The sequence below is a fragment of the Nyctereutes procyonoides genome, unplaced genomic scaffold (assembly GCF_905146905.1).
Source record: "Nyctereutes procyonoides isolate TBG_1078 unplaced genomic scaffold, NYPRO_anot_genome, whole genome shotgun sequence".
NCBI classification, from domain to species: domain Eukaryota; kingdom Metazoa; phylum Chordata; class Mammalia; order Carnivora; family Canidae; genus Nyctereutes; species Nyctereutes procyonoides.
The window spans coordinates 1,275,252-1,297,349 of record NW_026575049.1 but is presented as its reverse complement, the minus strand read 5'-3'; the positions used below and the strand labels follow the sequence as shown (position 1 = coordinate 1,297,349).

Below are 22,098 nucleotides of genomic sequence, written 5' to 3'. Positions count from 1 at the left end.
TTATTCATGAGAGACACAGAGAGAGAGGCAGAGACAAGGGCAGAGGGAGAAGCAGGCTACCTTCGGGGAGCCCGATGTGGGACTCAATCCCGGGACTCTGGGATCATTCCCTGAGCCAAAGGCAGATGCTCAACCGCTGAGCCACCCAGGCATCCTTCTGGAGTAATCTATATGACCACCTGGTGGAATGGCAGGGCCCAGAGGATGGTGAGGCAAGCAAGGCACTCACTCCCAGGGTCACCCAAGAGGGAGTGTCATTACTAAAAGTCTAGGTAACCCTACAATTGCACAACCTGAAGAGGAGTGCCTCCTTGAGTTTTGCTAAACTGTTGTCTGCATTTAAGGGGTTGACACACAGTCACAAAAGTCTTACGTGGACTCGGATTTGCCTCTAAAGTCTATATCCATAAGAAATTAATCATTAATTAGTTCATTAATTCTAGGTTCTTCCATGACACCACAGTGTCCCCATTGGTGCAATCAGTTAAAGAGGATGGCAGTAAATATTGTTTTCCAACCAGCACTTGCTCCTCATCTTTTTACCCTGCAAAAGGAGCCAAAGTTAGAGACCTCATTCAATCCTCCCCTTCTCCTGCCAGAATTCAGGGGAACTTGGACCTTCTGAGACTCTTAGGAATTCAACCACTGTCTGTGGATGTCCGCAGGCGGAGTGGGCACCCGGGAACGTGTGTCTCGAGCACCCTTGTGCCCACACCGCAATCCCAGCATTGCTGGTCATACAAACCCATGGGCAGATTCCCTGCCTGCCATCTCCACCCCTGCTCTACAGCGTCTTCGGTTCACTGCCTTCCAGACACAGTGAACACGGAAACACACACACGCCTCAGATATCTCTGTCTTTGTGGCAGTATTATTAGTCCAGGACGCGGGACCCGTGTAGGAGGGAAGCCCGTCTGCCTTCCTCACATCTGGCTTATTCTGGCCCATACAGTAGTGCCTAACACTGCGTGCCAGGCATTGCTCTAAGCCTGCACGTATATCATCGTTATCTCAATCCCACAACCTTATGAGTTAAGACTATCATTTGCTCCATTTTACAGATGACAAAACTGAAACCCAAAGAGTAACGTGCTCAGAGTTGTGCAATTAGCAGCGTTGGCAGGATCTGAACCCAATCTGCCTATCTCCAGACTCCCAGTTGTTAACTGCTACTCTCTGCTGCCTGGCCGGGGCCCCTATGCACACGTGCACTCTTGCACACACATGCTCATCCACATGGGGAAGGAGAGGAGGGGGAGGGGGAGCTGGGGTCTAGGAGTCAGTTCAAGCACCAGGGGGCAGCATAGGTCTAGCTTTGGCCCCTCAGCCCAGCCTTGTTTAGGGAGGGAAGAGGGGAGTAGAAACCTCCTCCCATCTCCCGGGGGTGGGGGGTGCGGGGGGGGGGGCAGAGACACCCTTTCTATACATCTTGTCTCTCACATTTGGGGGCCCGGAGGCCTCTCTAGGCCCCTTGGCCTCCTTCGGCTCTTCCACGAGCAAAAGCTGCAAAAACCATCCACTAGTTCTGACGATGACTCAGAAGCTGAGCACGACTTGTGTTTGTGAGTTTGCGTCTCATTGTGACTGCTTGTGGCTCCGAGGGCTGACATGTCTGTGAGCGTGCCCCCACGTGTGTGTGCGTGGGGAGGGGGCAGGGAAGTTGTACATGCATGTGTTTGCTTCTGGGTGTGTCTCAGTGTTTACCACAGAAACAGGAACTTTGCCAAGGCTGCACAGCAGATTCCTACTCAAACTTGGCCCTTGGGAACCTGCAGGCAGCAGCTCCGGGTCGTGCTGGCACCCACCAGGGTCTGAGGAGTAGGACCCTGTAGGGAGGGGGCCGAGACGGTTTTCGGGGCAAGAAACTCCTCCTGGAGTCTTCCAGAATTCTGAGTTGTGGGGTTCCCTCCCCCACTGCCTTGCACCAGTGGTCACGCGACCTCAAGGGCTCCGCCGCCAGGGGAGGAGGACCTAGGCGTTCCAGGCAGCTCGGAGCTCCCTGGCTGCTTTTCAGGGTCCTCCACTGGAGGGAGCGCAGAGCCCAGAGGGATTTGCTTTTCCGGAGGCCCTGGGGTGCCCAGTTCCTCCTGAGCCCAGACCGCGGGGCCCTGCAAAAGTTCGAGTATGGGAGACACAGTGTGGGGCCACGGGGCTCTGTCTGGCACTAGGTGACTTTCTGGAGAAAAGTTAATCGCTTTTGAGGGGACGCAGTAAGTGGGGATCAGCCGCCCCGCCAGTCTGGTCCCAGGCCGGGAGCCCCAGCCCTGGCTGCCTCGACCCCGTGCTCCCCCACTCGGCACAGGAGGGCACACACGCTCACCCCACTTTCTTCCTCTTCCTCCTCCAGCCCACTTTCTCTTCTCTGTGTCGTCAGAGCTCCAGGGAGGGACCTGGTTAGACGGAGAAGCCGGAAACAGCGGGCTGGGGCGGCCAGTGCTTACACCGAGGAGGAAGGACGGGAGAGGTTGTGTGCGTGTGCGTGTGTGTGTGCGTGTGTGTGTGTGCGTGCGCTGCTCGGCGGTGGCGGTGGAGGGGGGTGCGAGCAGGGCCAGCCCGGAACCGCCGGACGGAGCTGCAGCCCCATGGGGCCTGGCGGTGGCCGCTGAGCCCGGGAGACGGCGGCAGGGGGGTTGCCAAGGTGAGGGCATGCCTCGAGGGCGGCGGGGGAGCTCCGGCGTCGGGCGGCCGGCCGGGCGGGCGGCCGGGCGGGCGGGCGGGGGTCCTCTCGGGCCTGCCTGGGCGGGGCGCGCGGGGCGCGGCGGCTGCTCCCCGGGGGGCCGGGCGGGCAGGCTTCAGCAGTCGGGGGGCCGCGGTGGGTAGGGCGCGCGCTCCCACCTCCCCGCGTGGGCCACTCTTCCACACCCCCGCCCCCGCCCCTCCAGGGCCCGCAGAGACGCGGAAAGGAGGGCAAGGAGGCGGCCCTGCGCCGGGGGAGGGGAGGCGGCTGCGGCCCGGGGCAGGGGGTCCTTGGCAAGCCCCTGCCAGTCCCCCAAAGCTCGGCGCCCAGGGCGTGGCTGGGGGTGAGCGAGCCCCAGACCTAGACCTCATGGTGCCCCGGGGAAGGGGGAATTTCCCCCTGAAAAGCGCTCCACGCTTGGCTGCTGTAGACGCCGAGGCTGCCCGGCGGCGGCGCGGCTCAGCCCTCCCCGCGCGGGAGGCTCCGCGCCCCCGCCCCGCCCCCGGCCCCGGCCCCGGCCCCGGCCCCGGCCCCCGCCCCCGCCCCGGCCCCCGCCCCGGCCCGGGCCCCGACCCCCCGCCCCCGGCCCCCGCCCCCGCCGGTCGCGCCGCTCCGAGGAGCGCTCTGGACTTTTGATCCTCGGGTCCCGCGGGCCGAGGGCTCGAGAACCGAGGGACCGAGGTGATGGGGTCGAGGCCACCAAGCGCGCTGGGGAGGACGGTGGCCGCGCGCGGCGCCTCCCCGGGTGGGCAGTGCTGGGGCGCGCTGGCCCCGCCCCTCCGCCGCGGCTCCTCCTCCCTGCGGGCCTGGGGGGCTCCGGCCGAGGGGGGCCGCCGCCCGGCCTTGCTTCAGGGTGGCCTCCGAGGTCTGGCGATGCAGGAGGGAGGCCAGGGCCTTGCCCGGAGAAGGCCTCGCCCGAGGAGCAAAGGGGGGTGTCACTCACTCAACCAGGGTGCAGACAGGAAGGGGGCGCTGCCTTCTGCTGGTGGGTTACCTCAGTCCCCACTGGGGTAGGGAGAGAGGGTCAAAGGGCTGAGCGCCTTGAGGGACAGGAGGGGAAGAGAGAAGAGAGGAGTGCAGTCCTCCCTCGAATCTGAAACACAGACCCACAGGTGCCCCGCTCCAGGGCGGGAGGTGGTAGGGAAAGGCCTGTTGGAAGACCCTGAGCCGCAGGGAAGATTCTGCTTTTGGTGGAAAAGAGACAGAGGGGCCAGAAGGTGGGGGGAGCAAGAGCCTCCAGAGAAGAGGCCCCTCTGTTCTCTATCCCTTTGGGCGTCTTGGGAGAGGGGAGGGGCTAAAAGCCCCACAGGAGGGCTTGGAGGTACAGGGTAGGGGGAGACTCAGGGACTTTCCATCCCCATCCTCTCTCTCCACTCTAAGAAAGGGGTATTATGGGAAACATGCCCTGAGAGACCCCTGGGAAAACTCTAGTCCACCCTCCTCACCCTGCAGCCCACCCAGAAATGAGACCGCAACCCCCTGCCCCGGCTTTCTCATCTCCTCCTTTCAACTATCTCCCTCTTTTCTCTTCTGCCCCTGGCCTGTAGCCCAGCCTCTAGCTTCCTCTTCCCAGCTTCTAGGCTCCTCAGCCCAGGCGTTTGCTAACCCTACTTTTTTTCCAGTCTCTCCCACCTTCTTCCCAAGTTCTCTCTGCTTCTCCCTCTCCTCCATCTCCACCTTGCTTCTTCAACTCTCCTCCCACAGCCCCTCCTCTTAGGGTGATGGCATCTGGATGTGGAAGGTGCCCACAGCACGGGGTTGGTTACTCCTTGGAATCAAGTCCTGATTTCCAAACTCACTTGCTCAGTGGACTTGGCAAGTTAGAGAACCTCCTCTAGACTCAATTTCTTCACCTATGAAAAGGCATAGTTATATATTTTAAAAATCACTGCAAAGCTATAGATAATAAGCTTTATGTAATGCCTCAGACATAGTAAGTGCTTAATTAATGGTAGCTATTAATGCTCTCCCATTCTCTTTCTCATCATCCAGCCTGGTAGTTTTCAAATTTTCTCGTGGAGCCCTGGGATTTTGAAGGGTTTCTCTAGGGACACCTTTGGGGTCAGGAGGTAGGGAGAGGGAAGTAGAAGCAGTAGAGTTCCAGGCCAACCACACTTGCTTTCAACAGAGAAACTCCCAGTTTTATACCTTTTATATAACTGGGATTCCACAGATTAAAAACCAAAATTGTCTACTACTTTAAAAATTTTTGGAAAGTTCTGCACTCCTCCAAGCCTCATATTTTATGAGATGAGAAGATCAAGGCTCACAGTGGGGAGGTTCCTTGCCCACGGAACCAGAGCCAGCTCAGAACTGCAATTCATGTCCTCAGCCTTCTCTCAGAGAGCTTTCCGTATTCTCCCCACCTCCTCTGTCTTCCCAGCCCTCTGGCTGCAGCTCAGCTCTTCCCACCCCATTCACCCCTTTGTCCACCACTGAAGGGATTACTTTGTTTCAGGCCTTGATTGAAGATGTCCCCGGTTTGAGATTGTCTGGCTGTGAGGGGTGGTGGGGATGGCCTCTGGGGTCTGGGGTCTGCAGGACGTTGCTGGCTGCCCCCAGAACATAGGCCAACTTTCTTGGGTGCCTCTCAGAGTGGCCTTGTTCCTTTCCAGAAGGCACCCTGCAAACCCTAGATCATGTCTCTGTGGAGTCTGGTCTCCAAGATGCCCCCAGAAAAACTGCAGCGGCTCTATGTCGACTTTCCCCAACACCTGCGGCATCTCCTGAGTGACTGGCTAGAGAACCAGCCCTGGTGAGTCCTATCTGCCCCATGCTCATCCTCCAGGTCCTCCCACTCACCTTCCCTCTCAGTAGGTTTTCTCTGTCCCATTTTGGGACTTGGGATGTGTTATTCCCTGCGTGGTGGCCTAGATTTAGTGGGGAGTCTGTGGCACACCAAACAGAAGTGCACATTGACACATGGAGTGGCCCCCCTGAGGAGCCTCAGCCAAAGAGGTTGGAGGTCGGGACTGGGGCAAGGGCACTTCCCATAGTAGCTGGAAAACAGGGGTGGGAAAAGGCCCAGTTGGAGGCTGTACGGGGCCTAGATGGAGGCTGTACGGGGCCTGGATGGAGACTGGGACTGGGAAGGAGCCGCTGAGCCTTTGCTGAGGCGCAGAAGATCAGTAGAGCTGAAGAAACCCTGACCTGAGGCCACCTCATCTTGATCTTCCCACAGGGAGTTCCTGGTCGGCTCAGACACCTTCTGCTGCAACATGGCTAGCGCCCTACTTTCCGCCACTGTCCAGCGTCTTCAGGCTTCAGCAGGGAAGCAGGGGGAGGGGAGCACCATCTTGCAACATATCAGCACCCTGGAGGTGGGGGTCGGGGATCAGGAGGGAAGGGGATGAGGCTGGGTGGGGCTGGAGTGGAGCTGGGGTCAGCCTTGGACACTGGAAGAAGTTGTTTGGATGCTGGAAGCAAATTGGTGTTCCCCTGGTTAGCTGTTAGCTAGCATGCAAATTGGGTTTTAAAAGCATGCAAATGCATGAAAACTTCTGGACTCTACAGCGGTGCTGCCCTTCGGAGTTGTGTGTGGTGTGCTCACGATTGGAGGGGAGGAGCGTGGATTGGAGGGGGAGGACATGGGTGAGAGCCAGCCTAACCCAGCCTGCCACTTTTCATTTCTCTAGAGCATATATCAAAGGGACCCCCTGAAGCTGGTGGCCACTTTTAGACAAATACTTCAAGGGGAGAAAAAAGCTGTTATGGAACAGGTAATGCTAATACCCCACCTCCCACCTCAGCTCATCTCCCTGGGACTTTAGCCTGAGCCATGAGAAACTAGAAGGAATTTGAACTTCAAGAAAGGCTTGATGTTTTAGGCCCAGGATGACCAAAGGAGGTTCTGGGGGTCAGAACGCCCCCCAAGCCACACTCAGGGAAATGTCAGAAGGAGGGACTGAAGGAAGAGAGGCCTGGGGAGGAGAGGGTAAGGGCTAAGAAGCTGATTCTGCCCGGAGAGAGTTCTATCCGTGAGAGATTCCAGGTCAGGGAGATCCTTCCAAGGCGGAAGGGAGCCAGACAAGAGAGGTAGTTTGTTTCCTTCTGGTGGAGCATGGCAGCAGGTACCCTTTTCGGGAGTGGAGGCCTAGTGTAGACGGATGGACAGAGTATCTCACCTCTGGGCGTCTGTCCCTCCCATGCAGTTCCGTCACCTGCCAATGCCCTTCCACTGGAAGCAGGAGGAACTGAAGTTTAACACAGCACTGCAAAGGCTGCAGCACCGGGTGGGGGAAACTCGCCTTCTCCGAGAAGCCTTGCAGCCAGGGGCTGAGGCTGGCCAAGGTGGGAGCTCGGGGCTGGCCCCCTAAGAGGGTTCTGGGGAGTGGGTGGGTAGGATGCCCTCTTGGCCCTTACCCTTGACTGAACCTCAAATTTATGTGTACCCCGGATTTCTGCCCTCACCCTCAGTGTCTCTGCGCAGCCTGATAGATGCTCCTGCCAATGGAACTGGGCCAAGGGAGGTACGTGATGAATGGGGAGGTGGAATTTGAGCTCAGAGCACAGTGCTTGAGGGATCTCAACTCTGTGGAGGGATGGAGATTAGGTGTCAGAGAGATACCAGTTCGGTGGGGTAGGGGACAGTCTGAGGGCCTGAGCAGTGGGAAAGAGGCCTGCCCTCAGGGGCCGGGTGAGGAGCCCTGGCTCAGGCCTCCCCTGCCCGCAGGCCCTGGCCACATTGCTGCAGGAGACTGTTGGGGAGCTGGAGGCAGCCCAGGCCCTGGTGCTGAAGAGGATCCAGATTTGGAAGCGGCAGCAGCAGCTGGCAGGGAATGGCGCACCCTTTGAGGAAAGCCTGGCACCACTACAAGAGAGGTTGGGGCAAGACTAACAGGATTGGAGGGCGGGCTGGGGGCGAGTGCCTGCTGTCCCTGCTGGAGGACCCACAGGTGTGAGAGATAAACCAGGCAAACAGGTCTTGGCATGGCCAAGACTCAGAGAAGCCAATCCCAGCAGGGCCGTGCTCACTGTCGTCAGGTCACAGCCTGCACAAGTGTGCCCAGGGCCCGGGGTGTGAGCGGGAGCTCATCCGGCCCATGCTTTTCTCTTCAAGCCCCTTGCCCAGAGGAATGGGAAGCCTTTTCCTATTTGGTCTGTTGGGTGGAGGCATCTTTCAATTTGCGCAAAAGTACCATATGCGCTGGCAGCTGACCTGGGTACCAGAGTCCTGGGGAAGAGGCAGCTGGGTTTCTGCAGGGGTCCAGGCACAGAGAAGGAACCTCACACCCAGAGTCAAGGCAGGTTCCTTAGCTCCTTCAGCCCAGGTGACTTGCAGCCACGCCTACTGCACATTCCACCCCTCAGCGTACACTATCCTGCTTTCTTTCTGGGTTTAGGGGCAGGGGGTTTGTGCTGGAGCGGGCAGCCTGAGCTCTGTGCCCCCTGACCACTGTCCTGGCCCCAGGTGTGAGAGCCTGGTGGACATCTATTCTCAGCTGCAGCAGGAGGTGGGGGCGGCTGGTGGGGAGCTTGAGCCCAAGGCCCGGGCGGTGCTGAGCAGCCGGCTGGATGAAGTCCTGCGAAGCCTCGTTACCAGGTATGCCCGCAGGCCCCCAGCCTGGCTTAGAGCACAGCCCATGGAAGGAAGAGGGTTAGAGCTGTGGGAAGGAAGGGTACCAGGAGGGGCCCAGCCACTAACTCCCCCGGGGTCTTCACTCCATCCAGCTCTTTCCTGGTAGAGAAGCAGCCCCCCCAGGTTCTGAAGACTCAGACCAAGTTCCAGGCTGGGGTTCGATTCTTACTGGGTCTGCGGTTCCTGGGGGCCCCCGCCAAGCCTCCGCTGGTCAGGGCAGACATGGTGACTGAGAAGCAAGCAAGGGAGCTGAGCATGCCCCAGGGGCCGGGGGCTGGAGCGTAAGCCGGGGCTGGCGGATGCCTGTGGGGTCGGTGGAGGCCGGAGGAGCCTGGGGGGGTGGGTACCACGAAGGGCAGGGTGATGAGGAGGGAGGGCCAGGGGGTTTGTGGATCCTGGATGTCTAGGCAGAGGAAAGGAAGGACCCAAAAGGGCTGGAATGGGATGGGGAATCATGATTCGGCCACGATGGGGACTCTCCTTAAGAATCCACACGGGGAGATGGAGACTTGGGGCCGTAGTTCCTGCCTCTCACCCCTGGACGCAGGCTCCTCCCATACCTGGCCCCCTCCCCCTCCCCCCCAGGGAAAGCACCGGGGAAATCATCAACAACACGGTGGCCCTGGAGAACAGCATTCCTGGGAACTGCTGCTCGGCCCTGTTCAAGAACCTGGTGAGGGCTTCCGGGAGCAGTGGTGGTGAAGAGGGGGGCAGGGCTCCCCAGATGAGGGACGGCGTCAAGAGGCTGTTGGGAACCCAGGAGAAACCCTCTGTCCTCACCCCTGCTCTCCTTCGCTGCCCCCCTGCAGCTTCTGAAGAAGATCAAGCGCTGTGAGCGGAAGGGCACCGAGTCGGTCACGGAGGAGAAGTGCGCCGTGCTCTTCTCCACCAGCCTCGCGCTCGGCCCCAACAAACTCCCCGTCCAGCTCCAGGTGAGCTGGGCCCTGGACCTCCTCACTCCTCAGGAAAGCCCTGGGGCCCGAGGCGTCGCGGTGTGGCGGTGCCTGGCACTTAGTGGACATTTGTTATAGACCAGGGCAGTGTTTTAAGTGTCTCTCCCTCTCTCTCTCTCACCGCACATACACACAGAATTTGCACACTAACATTATGAGGTAAGTACTGTTATTAGCTCCATTTTACACATGAGTCCACTGAAACACAGAGAGGTTGCATAGTTTGCCCAGGTCACATAGCCGCCAGGTGTTGGAGCTGGTGTTTGAAACCTGGAGGTCTGGCTCTGAAGCGCTGACTCACAACCGCTTCCCTACAGTAAGGCCCTAATCTGCTTCAGAGATCCCTTGATGATACACCGGCAGCTTTTAACTATGTCGTGGGAATCCAGTAGCTTCCCTGCATTCTCAGAGCCAGCCCCCCCGCCCCCCAGGAAGCCCCTTGATCCAGTAAGAAGATCCCCCTGTTCTCACCCTGCCAGGCCCTGTCTCTGCCCCTGGTGGTCATTGTCCACGGCAACCAGGACAACAATGCCAAAGCCACCATCTTGTGGGACAATGCCTTCTCTGAGATGGTGAGGAAAGACCTGGAGTGGCAGTGGGGGGATGGAGGGACGGAGGGAGGGAGGGGAGGAACAGGGGCAAGGTGGGCTCTACTGTGGGGGGAGGCGGAGGGCCTCTGATCAAATGGGAGCGACCACAACTCCTTCCTTCCTCATACTCTCTAACCTCATGCTTTTATACTTTGGACCTCTTCTCATGCCAGTCTTAGCAGCTAGCATGTTGTAGCCCCCTAAACTGTTTTTGGAGAAGCACCATGTTTGTGAGCGAGCTGGGGGTGGGGGGCGGGGGGAGGGTAATGCCTGGGAAGGGCAGCTCTGGAGAGGCAGGAGGGATGAAGGCCCCTCCAGAGGAGGAGGGACATTGATAGCCTGAAGTGCCCCATCCTTCCCGCTTCACCCCAGGACCGTGTGCCCTTTGTGGTAGCTGAGAGGGTGCCCTGGGAGAAGATGTGTGAAACTCTGAACCTCAAGTTCATGGCCGAAGTGGGGACCAATCGGGGGCTACTCCCAGAGCACTTCCTCTTCCTAGCCCAGAAGATCTTCAATGACAACAGTCTCAGCATGGAGGCCTTCCAGCACCGCTCTGTGTCCTGGTCACAGTTCAACAAGGTCATTCCCCTGCTGTTCGGACCTCCTGCCCCTAAGCTCTTTGTCCCTGAGGCGCTCAGGGCCTTCCCATCCTGGTCCAGAGATTGGCCGCTGGGGTCTTCACAAAGGCCCATCATGTCCACCAGGGAGGCCTCTGTCACCCCCGGCAGGGAAAACCCTTCAGCCCGGCCGATAAGCCCAGAGACATCCCTCATGTTTTGGACCCGGGGCCCTCTGTCCTCCTTCTTTACCAGTGACTTGCATGACTCATCCAGATTGTGTGTAAACACAGCTCTGATTCAAAATGACTTTGACCCATCAGGAAAATCGTTCCTATTGCAAAAACCAGGATGAAATCCCACAGGGACATACACAGTAATACCAGCTACCATGTGCTGACACCTTATATACGCCAGGCACTTTAATGTCTAGGACTTTGTGTGTGTTCTCTCACTTACCCCTCCCAACATCCTTTTGGGGTAGGTACTAGTATTATCCCCATTTTACAGGCAAGGAGCGTGATGCTCAGAGGGGTTAAGTAGTTTGTCAAACATTCTATCCCACCCCAGCAGGTGAGGCTGAGATAGAACCCCATATTTCTTGCTCTTAGCTACCCTATTTTACTGCCTCCAAAATGAGGTGGCTCAGAATCGGGTCTGTTACAAGAAATGGGGGTGGGGGCGGGGAAGATCTGAATGTCGCGGTTGATAACCAGCTGGGTAAATCAGTCAGGTACTGCTTGCTCTCTTAGTAAAAGAAAGAAAAGTCAAAAAAAAAAAAAAAAAAAAAGAAAGAAAGAAAGAAAGAAAGAAAGAAAGAAAGAAAGAAAGAAAGAAAAGTCTACATGACCGTAGAACATGTTAGCAAAGGGAGCAGGACACTCACACTTGGCAAACTACCTTCTCTGGACTCCAATTCCACGAGGCCTAATTAACGATGGGTGGAGCACAGCTCTAATGAGGGACTCTGGCCTGGACTTTCTGGGCTACATCCCAGCTCTGCCTGTCACCAGCTGTGTAGACCTGGGCAATTACTTGACCTTTCTGGGCTTTCGTTTCTTCATTCGTAAGGTGGAATACATATAGGACCTACTTCCAGAGGCTCCTAAAGGTCAGATAAATTAATTAATGGAAAGGGCTTGGAGTACGGCCTGGTGCGTTAAACGAGAGGATTGGCCATTGTCATCGATGAGATCTCAGATCCCGTTTGGTCCTTCAGCTCTGTGACTCTGTTGCGTGGGCCCTCACAGCCCAGTGCTCTAAGTAGACCCTAGCTCTGGTCCTCCTGTGTTCACACTAGCTCCCCCCCATTCCCCAGGAGATCCTGCTGGGTCGTGGCTTCACCTTTTGGCAGTGGTTTGATGGTGTCCTGGACCTCACCAAGCGCTGTCTCCGGAGCTACTGGTCAGATCGGTGAGTCCCTGCCCCAATGGCCCAAGCAGCTGTACCTCTAGCTCCTCCACAGCCAGGATCCCTACCCTCCATCCTCTCCTTCATCCTGGCCAGGCTGATCATTGGCTTCATCAGCAAACAGTACGTCACTAGCCTTCTTCTCAATGAGCCTGATGGAACATTCCTCCTTCGCTTCAGTGACTCAGAGATTGGGGGCATCACCATTGCCCATGTCATCCGGGGCCAGGATGGTGAGGTCACCCCAGCCGGTCTTCTGTTTCTGTGCCTGTGCCCTCTGGGGTTTCTTCTGGGAAGGAAATATCTTGGCCTTCCTTGATGCCAAGCCTGATCTTCAGGATCCACCTTCTTTCCTCTCTTCTGCGGCCTACCTTCTCGTTGTGAGCTCTGTGGGGATGGAGATGGGTGGGTCTCTCTCCCCAGGACTCCCACCCTCGCTCTCCTCTTCCTCACCTTGGTAGATTGAGAGTGGGTCCTGTAGAGGGGCTGGATGGGGGAAAGAATGTCTGGACAGAGGGGCTCAGGCCCTCTCATTCCTACTGTAGGCTCCCCACAGATAGAGAACATCCAGCCATTTTCTGCCAAAGACCTATCCATTCGTTCACTGGGAGACCGAATCCGGGACCTTGCTCAGCTCAAAAACCTCTACCCTAAGAAACCCAAGGACGAAGCTTTCCGGAGCCACTACAAGCGTGAGCTGGGGCTGGCAGTTCTGAACCTTTCCTCTGCCCATCTCTTCCATACCGCCCCTCCCCCTACACACTGTATGTCATCCCCGGCTCACCTCTCCGTTTTCGGAGCCCTGTTTGTCCAACTTGCCCATCAGCTATGCCCACTTTTCCCACATCCCTTCCTCCCCAGTCCCGGGGCACTCCATGGCTCTCCTTTCCTCCCCACAACAGCTGAACAGATGGGTAAGGATGGCAGGGGTTACGTCCCAGCTACCATCAAGATGACTGTGGAAAGGTGAGCGTGGTGCTGTGGTGGGCGGTTGTGCCTGGTACTAGTTACTGGAAGAAGTGGTGGCATCAACCCTTGGTCAGTCACACATACCTCCTTCCCTCCTCCAGGGACCAGCCACTTCCTACCCTGGAGCCCCAAATGCCTACCATGGTGCCCACTTACGATCTTGGAATGGCCACTGAGTCCTCCATGAATATGCAGCTCAGCCCAGATATGGTGTAAGGAGCTTGAGGGACAGGAATGGGAGTGGTCTGTGCACACAGGTGCTTAGCATGGGCAGCTGGGAGAGCTGGCATCGGGGGCTGGGAGGGAATTTCCTTTTCTGTGAAAGGGATTCCCTATCTTGAGGCAGGGGGTTGGGGGTGTCCAGGAAAAGGGCTGGCATCAGGGGGGGTCTGCTTTCTTTCCCCAGGTCCCAGGTGTACCCACCACACTCTCACTCCATGCCCTCATTCCAACCCCTCTCCAGGGAAGATGTGTTGCCAACCTTCCAGGAGTAAGTGGAAGAACCTTTTAGGGAGGGGACAAGGATATCCACCCCCAAGGGGGATGGGCATTTGCATTTGTTAGGAGAGGCTCCTCTGTGAGAAAGGGGCAGGGAAAGGCCAGCACTGTCTCTCTTCTGTCCACCCCACTGAGATGTTAGTGGTTAAGTGTAAGTGGTTAAGATAAGTCCAGACTTAGCCAGGTTCAAATTCCAGCTCCACCACTTACTGACTTTGGCCAAGTTGCCTACCTCTGATGCCTCATCTGCCAAATGGGGAATACTGATAGTAACACTACTAATACCTTCCTTGGGGATTATTGTGAAGGTTAATTGAGTTCGTGATACCTGTAAAGCTCATAGCAAGAGCTATGTTAAGAATTAACATGACCTCTTTTGCCCTTGAAATCCACTGTCATTTATCTGCTGTCTGGATTTTTATTTATTCATCTGTTTTGGCCTTGAAGTGGTCTAGACATTTTTCTTCCCCAAGTAACACTTTTATTATAACCGCAGGTGCTTATTAAAACGCGTAGATAAGGCACGACATCTCCCCTCCTGGGAGTTGAGGTAGGGAGGAGACTGGGGTGCTTAAAACCACCGGAGTCCAAAGAAACATTAGAAATTAGCTAATTCAGGGGTGCCTGGGTGGCTCAGGCGGTTAAGCATCTGACACTTGGTTTAAGCTCAGGTCATGATCTCAGGGTCATGATCTCAGGGTCATGATCTCAGGGTCATGGGATCAAGTCCCACAGAGAGCCTCCTCCCCCCTCCCCCCCCAGCAGGGAGTCTGCTTCTCTCCCTCTCCCTCTGCTCCCCCCAAATTATAAAGAAATTTGCTAATTCAGCCCTCCTCTCCTCCCCCAGTCCAATCCCCAACACATACACATTTTACAGATGAGAAGACTGAGCCCCCACGGCTCACCCAAGACTATACAGTCAAGAAAAGGAACTGGAAATTGTTGCCGTATTCAGTGACCTTGATTTTGCAAAACTGTGCCCTTGCCTAGCCTTCCTTTCTCTGACTGTGCCCTCTTTCCTGTTTCCAGATCTCACCTGCAGATGCCCCCCAACCTGAGCCAGATAAACCTGCCCTTTGACCAACCTCACCCTCAGTGAGTGACAGCACCCCTCCTGGCCCCGTGCTCCCCATTCCTTCCCAGCCTTCTCCCTCCTGCATCTTAATTCCTTTTCTGGTCTTGGCAGGGGCCTCCTCCCATGCCAGTCTCAGGAGCATGCCGTGTCCACTCCTGAGCCCCTGCTCTGCTCAGATGTGCCCATGACAGAAGACAGCTGCCTGAGCCAGCCGGTGGGAGGGTTCCCTCAGAGCACCTGGTGAGTGGCCGCCTGGGGGTGTTGGCTGGGTGGGGGCTGAAGGAGTGGGTGCCATACCCACCCTATTGCTTCTCCCCTTCTTCCTCGCAGGGTCGGTGAAGACATGTTCCCACCCTTGCTGCCTCCTACTGAACAGGACCTCACCAAGCTTCTCCTGGAGGGGCAAGGGGAATCAGGGGGAGGGTCCTTGGGAACCCAGCCCCTCCTGCAGCCCTCTCACTATGGGCAGTCTGGGATCTCAATGTCCCATCTGGACCTAAGGGCCAACCCTAGCTGGTGATACCAGCTGCAAAGAGAGCCCAGAGACACAGCTCTTCTATCCCCACGGACCTGCTCAGGACACCTACCCATGCTCCTGCCAAGCAGCAGATGGGGAGAGTGTCCTCCTATCCCCACCTACTCCCTGGGCAGGAGGAAAAGACTGCCAGGAAAATGCAGTGGGTGGAGCCTATCCACTCCTTTCCTCCTACCACACACCTCTGTCCTCCCCCTTCCAACGCTGGAAGGGAAATTCAGGTTCCAAAGTGAGACACGCCCCAACACGCCTGCACACGCAGCACACACACGCAGCTCTCCCTGGAAGATGGGGCTGAGTAGGAAAGGGGCTGGGCAAGAGCACAGGTGAGGGCTCGGAGGAGGACTTCTCCGCTCACCTCGGACAGAGCCCAGGACACACATGTAGAAACACGCAGACACGTGCACACATTTGTACTAGAGGTTGGGGACTGAGGGATGGGCTCAGGTCCCAGCCGGGGTGGGGGGCGGAGGGATGGAGAAGCAGTTTGGAGCCTGGGTTGGCGGAGGTGGCGAAATCTGTACACTCGGGTTACTGATGTGGGTAATGCCCAGATTAAAAAACAAATTTCAAACAGCCCCAAATTCCTGTCAGGTCACATGTAGGAGATGGCGCAGAAGCCCAAGGGCTGCGCTTCACGGCCAGCTGGGTGAAAGCGCGTGAACTTGAGCGAGGTCACACACGTTAGTCGTTAGGGCCACAAAAAACCTGTATCTATGTGATCTCGCCTGTGTGACTACACAAGTTTGGAAATGTGAAACACTGCACAAGACACCGGCGAGTGTGCGGGCTTCTCTGATGCACGCTAACCCACATGTACTCGGCTTTGGTATGACTGTGGCCCCGGTGGGTCTACCCGGCCGTGACATCTGTATGTGGCTCTAGCTTTGGTACCTCAACACGCCAATCCTCCCCAGAGGCAGGGGGTGAGTCGGGGACCCAGGCCCAGGTGTTTGGTCCTCTGAGTGTATGAGGGGGCCCTACCTGCTGCTGCTTTTCTATTTCCCCATCCACTGCCAGCTTCCCTCCACACCCCCATCCCCATGCCACCCTTTCTCCCCTGGGGGGGGGTCATCGATCCTAAGCCATAAAATAAATTTTATTCCAAAATAACAAAATAAATAATCTACTGTACACGATCTGAAAAGAAAGACGCTCTAACTGCTCAGACAGGTGCTGCGGTCCAGTCCCCAGCTGCGGGAGACCCTGAGTCCAACCCAGGCCTCCTGAGGGGGCCGGTCGAGGGGACCCCGCATCCACCCTCCCCGTCATCCCCAGAAAGGGCAGGAGGGAAAAAGTTGCTGAGGACTTGAGGGAAAGATGGTGATAGGTGGGCACACCGCAGCACTTGTTAAATTAAAGAAACAAACTAGAAGCACAAAAATGGGGGAGCAGAGGGGAGGAGCAGGTCCAGTGTTCCCAGGCCCCCAGTTGTGGGGGGAAGCATTGCCATGTTTAGCTGTTGGACCTTACCAGGGAAGTCCCCTTTTCCCCCATGTCCAAACTGAATCCAACTGCTCATACCACTGGTTGAAGCTACGGAGAATGGGAGTGTGTTGTGTAAGGGAGGGGAGAACCCCAAATACCCTGGAGCCAGAGTCCTTGCCCCCTTGCTCTGGGCAAGGGTGAAGGGGCACCACGCACCCTCCTTGTGTCCTCTTGCCAGGCCCCTGCTCGTTATTGCTTGAAGCCCCATAGTTCTACGCCCATGGAGCAGGTGGGGAGGCAGGAGAAGGGCAGCAGAAGGATCCAGGGTTGTGACTAGATGCCAGGGATGGAGAACGTAGGAGTCTGTGTGAGCCAGAAGTCCGAGTCCTGGGTCTGAGGCCACCAGTGTATCCCTCACTGCCGGCTGGCCTCAGCCTCCACTTTGACGCTGCTTCTGCGACCTTCCACCAGAGCAGGATGGGGTCCCGGGGCCGGGCATCGGTCCAGCAGCCCTTCCTCGAACTCTGTGGGGAGAAGGGGTAGGCAGGTCAGGAGGCTGCGGGGTAGACAATGCAGAGAGGTGGCTGGACAGAAGGCAGGAGCAGAGGAGACCGCGAAGACCCACTGGATGTGAATGACTGCCTCCTGCCCACCGCACGCTTACAGGTGTGGGGGGGTTCGGTAGCCAAGTGTGTGCATCCCCCTCCCATCTCTGGCTGTGTGTAGTGCTCTCTATGTGTCTCTCTCCTTCTCTGTCTCTCCCGCCTCCGTTCTGCTGGAATTTCTGGTTCTGTCAGGAGCTGTGGGGGTGGCTTGGCTCTGACCTCTCCCCCTCCCCCCTCCCAGGCTCTGCCGCCCCCACTCATCCCTGGCCCCCTCCCAGGCCCCACCTACCCTACCATGCCCCTCCAATTTCTTAGAAGCCAAATCAAGGGGGAACACAGGAAGCCAGCCTCCCAGCTCCTCCCCCAAGAAGAGCCCCCCTTCCAGTCCCCACCCCCACTTCCCACCCACGCACAGTTTAAAAATACCAAGCCAGGGTTGGTGGCTTTGTCTGCTGCATCACTCTCAGCCCAGCCGCTCTGGCCCTCTGGCGGACTACTCCCTTCCCCCATCCACACACAAAGCATCCCCCTTTGGGCTCCTCTCTACTTCCATCCAAGCTAGGCAACCCCACCCTAAGGCTTCCTCTACTCTCCCCTTCCCTCTCAGAGGCAGTTCTACCTCCACTTCCCTTGTTGGTGACCTCCCTTTCTGTTCCCCTCGTCCCCCATTTTCTGTTCCCGTTCACCCTAGTGCCCCCTTCACAGATCTCCATTAGGATCAGCCTCTCCCCAGTGGGAACTGCCCTGCAGGATCCTCCTTTCCTCACCCAAGGCCTGAGTGGCTGAAGCCCAACCATCCTACTGCCTGCTTTCTCTGACTACATCCCTCTTCCTCCCACCTGGCCCCAGGACACCAGGATTGCCGGGTGGGGCCTAGGTGGTAGGGGTGCTTGGGGACAGCACTGCTGCTGCCTCACCTGCGAGAGGCGGCTTCGCAGGCACACAGGGGCTGAGGCGGCCCACGCGGTCGTGGGAGACGAGGCGGGCTAGCCGCAGCCCCTCATCCATCAGTGTCTGCTGCAGGATGTGGCGGCTCCACAGCCCATGGGCTGGCAATGCCAGAGGCAGGTCAGCAGGGGGCGGCGTCAGCCTTGGGCATGACCCCACAGCTGTGGGCATGGGCATGGATCAGGTAAGGGACTACAGTCAACGGAACCCCCACCCTCAACCGCAAAGCAGACCCATTGGCCCAGGCCCCGTTGCCCCCATCCAGCCGGGCCTCCCAACCCTGTTCCAAGCAGTTGCCTCCTGGCTCCTTCCTCCCACCTACTCCACCCCCAGAGTGAGAAGAAAAGTGTTCTGATGCACACTCACCCTGCAAGTGTCCATCAAGACTCTCCCCAGACAGGCTGGCGCTGTCTTCCTCCAGGCTGGGGCGGTATGGGGGTGCATAGGACTCGGGGCCTGGGGGAGGCTGCTGGAGTTCAGAATGACTTTGCTCTCCAACCTGTGGATGCCCCAAATGGGGAAATGAGGACCTAGCATGGGAGGGGGTTGAGGGATGCTGCACTAACCCCCTGCGGCCACCCTGGAAACCTACCTCCTGTTTTAACTTCTTCAGTGGAGGGCCTCCCAGTTCTTCGGGGTGAAGCCTGCGAAGACCAGAGCAATAAGGAAGGTGAAGCTGGGGAGGGAGACACAATGGGCGGAACGCAGAACTGGGTGAGGAGCACACGTTATCTCAAGACTCCAGGAGTCTGCAGACCTCAGACGAGCGGGCTTGGCGAAAGCAGGACAGGACGTACAGGTGGGTAGGAATAAGGCCTAGATGCACCCAAGCAGCAGATGAGGCTGTGACCCGCTCCTTGACAGAATCCTAACCTAGGAAGGACCTGGAAAAGAGAGTCTCACCTGGAGCCCTTCAAGGAGGACAGGTAGGTGCTCTCTCGGGCCACTTGGCGTGACAGGGAGAAGAGCTCCACCCTCCGCAGTAAGAGCGTGTTGTCCCTCATGCAGAACTGGGCAGCGGCTTCGTTGATGGTCAGCTGTGGAGAGAGCCACCCGAGCGTCAGAATCCTGACTCCCCACTGCCTCGCCCAGATCTCCTCACACCCTTCACCATCGGACAACGAAGCCCACCCCTCAGGTGTTGCTGAGGATGATAGTACGTGGCTTCCGGAAGGACCAAGACGGAGGCCAGCACCCACGGCTTCCTAGGAACGCTGGGAGCCCCCTCCACCTGTGGGGTCCTGAGGAGCACAGAGCAGGACACCCGGGCTCTCGCCTGCACCTCTGCATCCCCCTTAGTTGAGGAGGGCAGCACTGCAGTGGCTGGGGTTGGGCCGTTGGGGTGGGGGGCGTGGGGTCCTGGTCAAGAGGCAGTGAAACAGACCTGGGAAGTGGGAAGATTCTCTAAGGCAAATAGGCTGAGACCTGGGGGCCGAGCGCAATACTGCCTGGGGTCCTCACCTCATGCAGGCTAAGCTGCTTGCCCTCCCTCCGTTTGGAGTCAAAACGGCCATAAATGATGCTGTATTTGCGGATCTCCTCCTCCTTCTGGCTGTCGTTATCGTCCATCTCAAAGATGTGCCCTACGCTCCGAGCCAGCTTCTTGTTCAGCTTCAGCAGGGACGTTACCTCCCCTGCGTCCCCCCTGGGAAGCTCCGGAAGATCCTCTCCACACTCTCCACCACCATGCGCACCATCTCCGGTTCCAGTCGATCTGGGCCACCCCCAGCCCCGGCTGCTGCCAGCCCCCCAGCCCCAGTCCCCTCAGGGACTCCTCCCCCTGCAGGTGGGGAGAAGGGGGGTGAGCCTGCCTCCTCTTCTCCTCCCGCCCCAACGTCGGACTCTGGAGTGCTCCGTCCTGGCCAGATCCGGGGGTCTCCTGCCCCAGGTCCCCCAGGCAGCGGTGACAGCTTCTCTCCAAGTTCAAGGGGGCTCTTGGGGCTGAAACTGCGGGCACTGCCTGCCTTTTCCCCTGGGCTGCTGTGCCCGTTGCTCATGCTCCCTTTCCGGGTGCCTGCAGTCTCGGAGATCTTGAAAAGTGGAATACTGGAAACAGGCACAGCAGGCACAGGCTGGCTGAAGAGCCCTGGGTTGGTGGCCCATTCTCTCAGGGCCTTCTGCAGGCGTCGGACATGGAGCGGCTTGGTGGCCATGCCCACAAGGGCCATAATCTCCAGGAACTCCTCCTCACCGGCCTCGCACAGTTGCTGCACGTCGTCCCCTCCCTGCTGGATGAAGGTCTCATAGTAGGAAAGCAGATTGGCGCGCTGCAGGACCCGGTACAGCTGCAGCTCCCCCAGTGTCCGAGGCAGTGCCATGGCTCGGGCACTGGGCCTGGAAAGGAGGAGTGCGGTAGAGAGGAAGGCAGTCAGTACAGGTCCCCCTGCTGGGTACCCACCCAACACTCGCCTGCATCCTCTTCCCTGCCTGCTTCTCATCCCCCTCCTCTGAAGGCTCGCTCCGCCGGATACCCAAGCTTGAGCACAGACTATGAGGACTGGGCATTACCCAGAGACAGAAACACCCCAGTGCCACCCCAGACTGGCCACAAGTCAGCCCAGTCTAGGCTGAACCCAAAGACTCTTTGCTACCATTCTCAGTTTTTACTTTTCTGCCTTGGGGCAAGGAGACCAGGAGCACTGAGGCCAGCCACCGCGCCCCCCGGGATGGCTGGGCCTCCTCCTCCCCTCAGCACGGGTCTTCACCCTCCGCCCTAAACACCCGGCAGTCCCACCATTACTCAAGGTGACTTTCCAAATTGAAGTGCACGTAGGACCCCGTGTCCTCCCCACAGTGGGCTCCTGAGACCACTGCCGGCCAGTTTCACTGCCTGGTGGCATCCTACCCAGGTGGCTGCGAGGGAGGGGTGTGGCCCTTTCCCACTCGGCGAGCCCGGCTGCGCTCCCCTGAGCTGCTCCCCTGACTGCTCGGGCCCTCCCCTCCCTGTCCGGGCTGCCCAGGGCCCCTCCGAGGGCCCCTCTCCCGGCAGTGACCCTCCCCACCTGCTGGGTAGGTAGGCCGGTCCCTTCGGCTCAGGCTCGGCCGGGAGGAGTGCCTCAATTGTTCTGCTCTGGGGCCGTTCCGCCCACGCACACTCCTACAGTGGCAGCGTCCGTGGGCGAAAACCGCCTGGGGGCTCCCACCTCCCTCCTCTCCCTCATTTTCCACCCACACCTCCAAGTGGAGCGGGGGAGAGGCTCGAGGCCCCCGAGGGAGGCGCTGCACACCGAAACTCCCCTCCGCGGGCCGTAAATAAAGCTACAGAGAGGAGAAGGGGCGCCTACGGCCAGCCCCGCGTCTCCACGGCCCTGCGGATGCTCCGGGGCTGGGGCTGGGGCTCGGGCTCGGGCTCGGCGGCGCCGCTCCTCCCGGACCCTGGGGCCCGCGCACTCCGTACCGACGGAGAGCGGGGCGCTCGGCGGCCCTCCCCGGCCCCGTGGCCGGCCAGAGCTCCAGGACTTCCCCTGGCGCTCGGGGGCCCCCACATTGCTTGCAAGGGGTTCACGCGCCAGACCGCGGCGGCCGAGAAAAGGGGGATGGAGAATTAGGTCTCACTGTTTCACATCCAGCTTCACCCGCTCCCTCCCTGCTCCCCGGGCCCCCTAATTCGAAGACGCACCCCCTTTTCAAGCAGTCTCCACCCCCCACCCCCGTCCCGCTTCCCCTCCCGTCTCCCCGACCTCCGCCCTCCGGACCCCTTCCCGAGCCCGGCTCCACCCATCTCCACTCCCGCCGCTCCCCTCTGCCCACTAACTTGGGTCTGGGCTGCGGGGTCCGGCGGGCGCTGTCCCCTCCGCCCGGCGGCTGCTCGGCTGTGGGGGAGGGCGCCCTGCGCATGGACGGCCGGCGGCCGCAGGCTGCCCCTCTCGGTGCCCCGCGCTCGGCGCCTGGCGCGCGCTGCCGCGGCCGCGGTCCGGGCTCCGTCCCTCCCTCCACGTCTCCTCTCGGCGAGCCTCCGCGCCTCTGTGCCTCGGCCCCCCCCTCCCCGGCTGCGCCTGCCGCCTCTCCGCGCCGCCGCCCCCGCAGGACGCACGGGGAGCGAGGCCCGGCGCTGCGCTGGCTGCCGGGCGGGCGGAGGGCGTGGGCAGCGCCGGGGGCGGGCGCCGGGGGCGGGGGGCGGGCGCCCGGGCCTCCGGGCCGCGGTGCAGGCACCGCGGCGGAGCGACGGCGGGAGGCGGGGCCGGGGGGAGGGGGCGTGGAGCGGGGGGCGGGGGGCCGGGGGGGCCGGGGCCGGGCCGCGGGGGGCGGGGCGAGGTCGCGCGGTGCCGCCCCCGC

General features: G+C 59.1%; 2 protein-coding genes across 7 annotated transcripts; one reads left to right on the top strand and one right to left on the bottom strand.

Annotated features, from left to right (window-relative positions):
• Positions 1 to 1,493: 1,493 nt before the first annotated feature.
• STAT6 (signal transducer and activator of transcription 6) lies at positions 1,494 to 15,981 on the top strand. Of its 6 annotated transcripts, none has more exons than XM_055328471.1 (23): positions 2,031 to 2,168; positions 2,348 to 2,638; positions 5,293 to 5,432; positions 5,859 to 5,997; positions 6,313 to 6,396; positions 6,829 to 6,967; positions 7,094 to 7,146; positions 7,350 to 7,498; positions 8,088 to 8,219; positions 8,348 to 8,536; positions 8,841 to 8,928; positions 9,065 to 9,187; positions 9,688 to 9,780; positions 10,171 to 10,377; positions 11,674 to 11,768; positions 11,862 to 11,998; positions 12,311 to 12,457; positions 12,668 to 12,731; positions 12,836 to 12,946; positions 13,141 to 13,224; positions 14,262 to 14,327; positions 14,419 to 14,547; positions 14,638 to 15,981. In XM_055328471.1, exons 3-23 carry the CDS (start codon positions 5,317 to 5,319, stop codon positions 14,825 to 14,827), a joined length of 2,535 nt encoding a protein of 844 aa, XP_055184446.1. In that variant the 5' UTR covers positions 2,031 to 2,168; positions 2,348 to 2,638; positions 5,293 to 5,316; the 3' UTR covers positions 14,828 to 15,981. The 6 variants fall into 6 exon arrangements, with proteins under 6 accessions (XP_055184450.1, XP_055184446.1, XP_055184449.1 ...); XM_055328472.1 differs by having other exon boundaries at positions 2,048 to 2,210; positions 2,348 to 2,464; XM_055328470.1 differs by having other exon boundaries at positions 2,049 to 2,210.
• Positions 15,921 to 21,888, bottom strand: NAB2 (NGFI-A binding protein 2). Its single transcript, XM_055328476.1, is given in 8 exon segments — positions 15,921 to 16,794; positions 17,793 to 17,984; positions 18,190 to 18,322; positions 18,416 to 18,467; positions 18,727 to 18,860; positions 19,285 to 19,469; positions 19,472 to 20,157; positions 21,578 to 21,888. Coding segments are annotated over 8 exon segments (1,575 nt in total). The 5' UTR covers positions 21,661 to 21,888; the 3' UTR covers positions 15,921 to 16,684.
• Positions 21,889 to 22,098: the final 210 nt, after the last annotated feature.

Excerpts from the sequence above, each read along its gene's own strand:
- STAT6 (XM_055328475.1), top strand. The coding sequence starts at position 5,317 with ATGTCTCTGTGGAGTCTGGTCTCCAAGATGCCCCCAGAAAAACTGCAG. Across the intron at positions 11,999-12,310 it reads TGTCATCCGGGGCCAGGATG|GCTCCCCACAGATAGAGAAC; the intron begins GTGAGGTCACCC and ends TTCCTACTGTAG. Across the intron at positions 12,732-12,835 it reads ATCAAGATGACTGTGGAAAG|GGACCAGCCACTTCCTACCC; the intron begins GTGAGCGTGGTG and ends TCCCTCCTCCAG.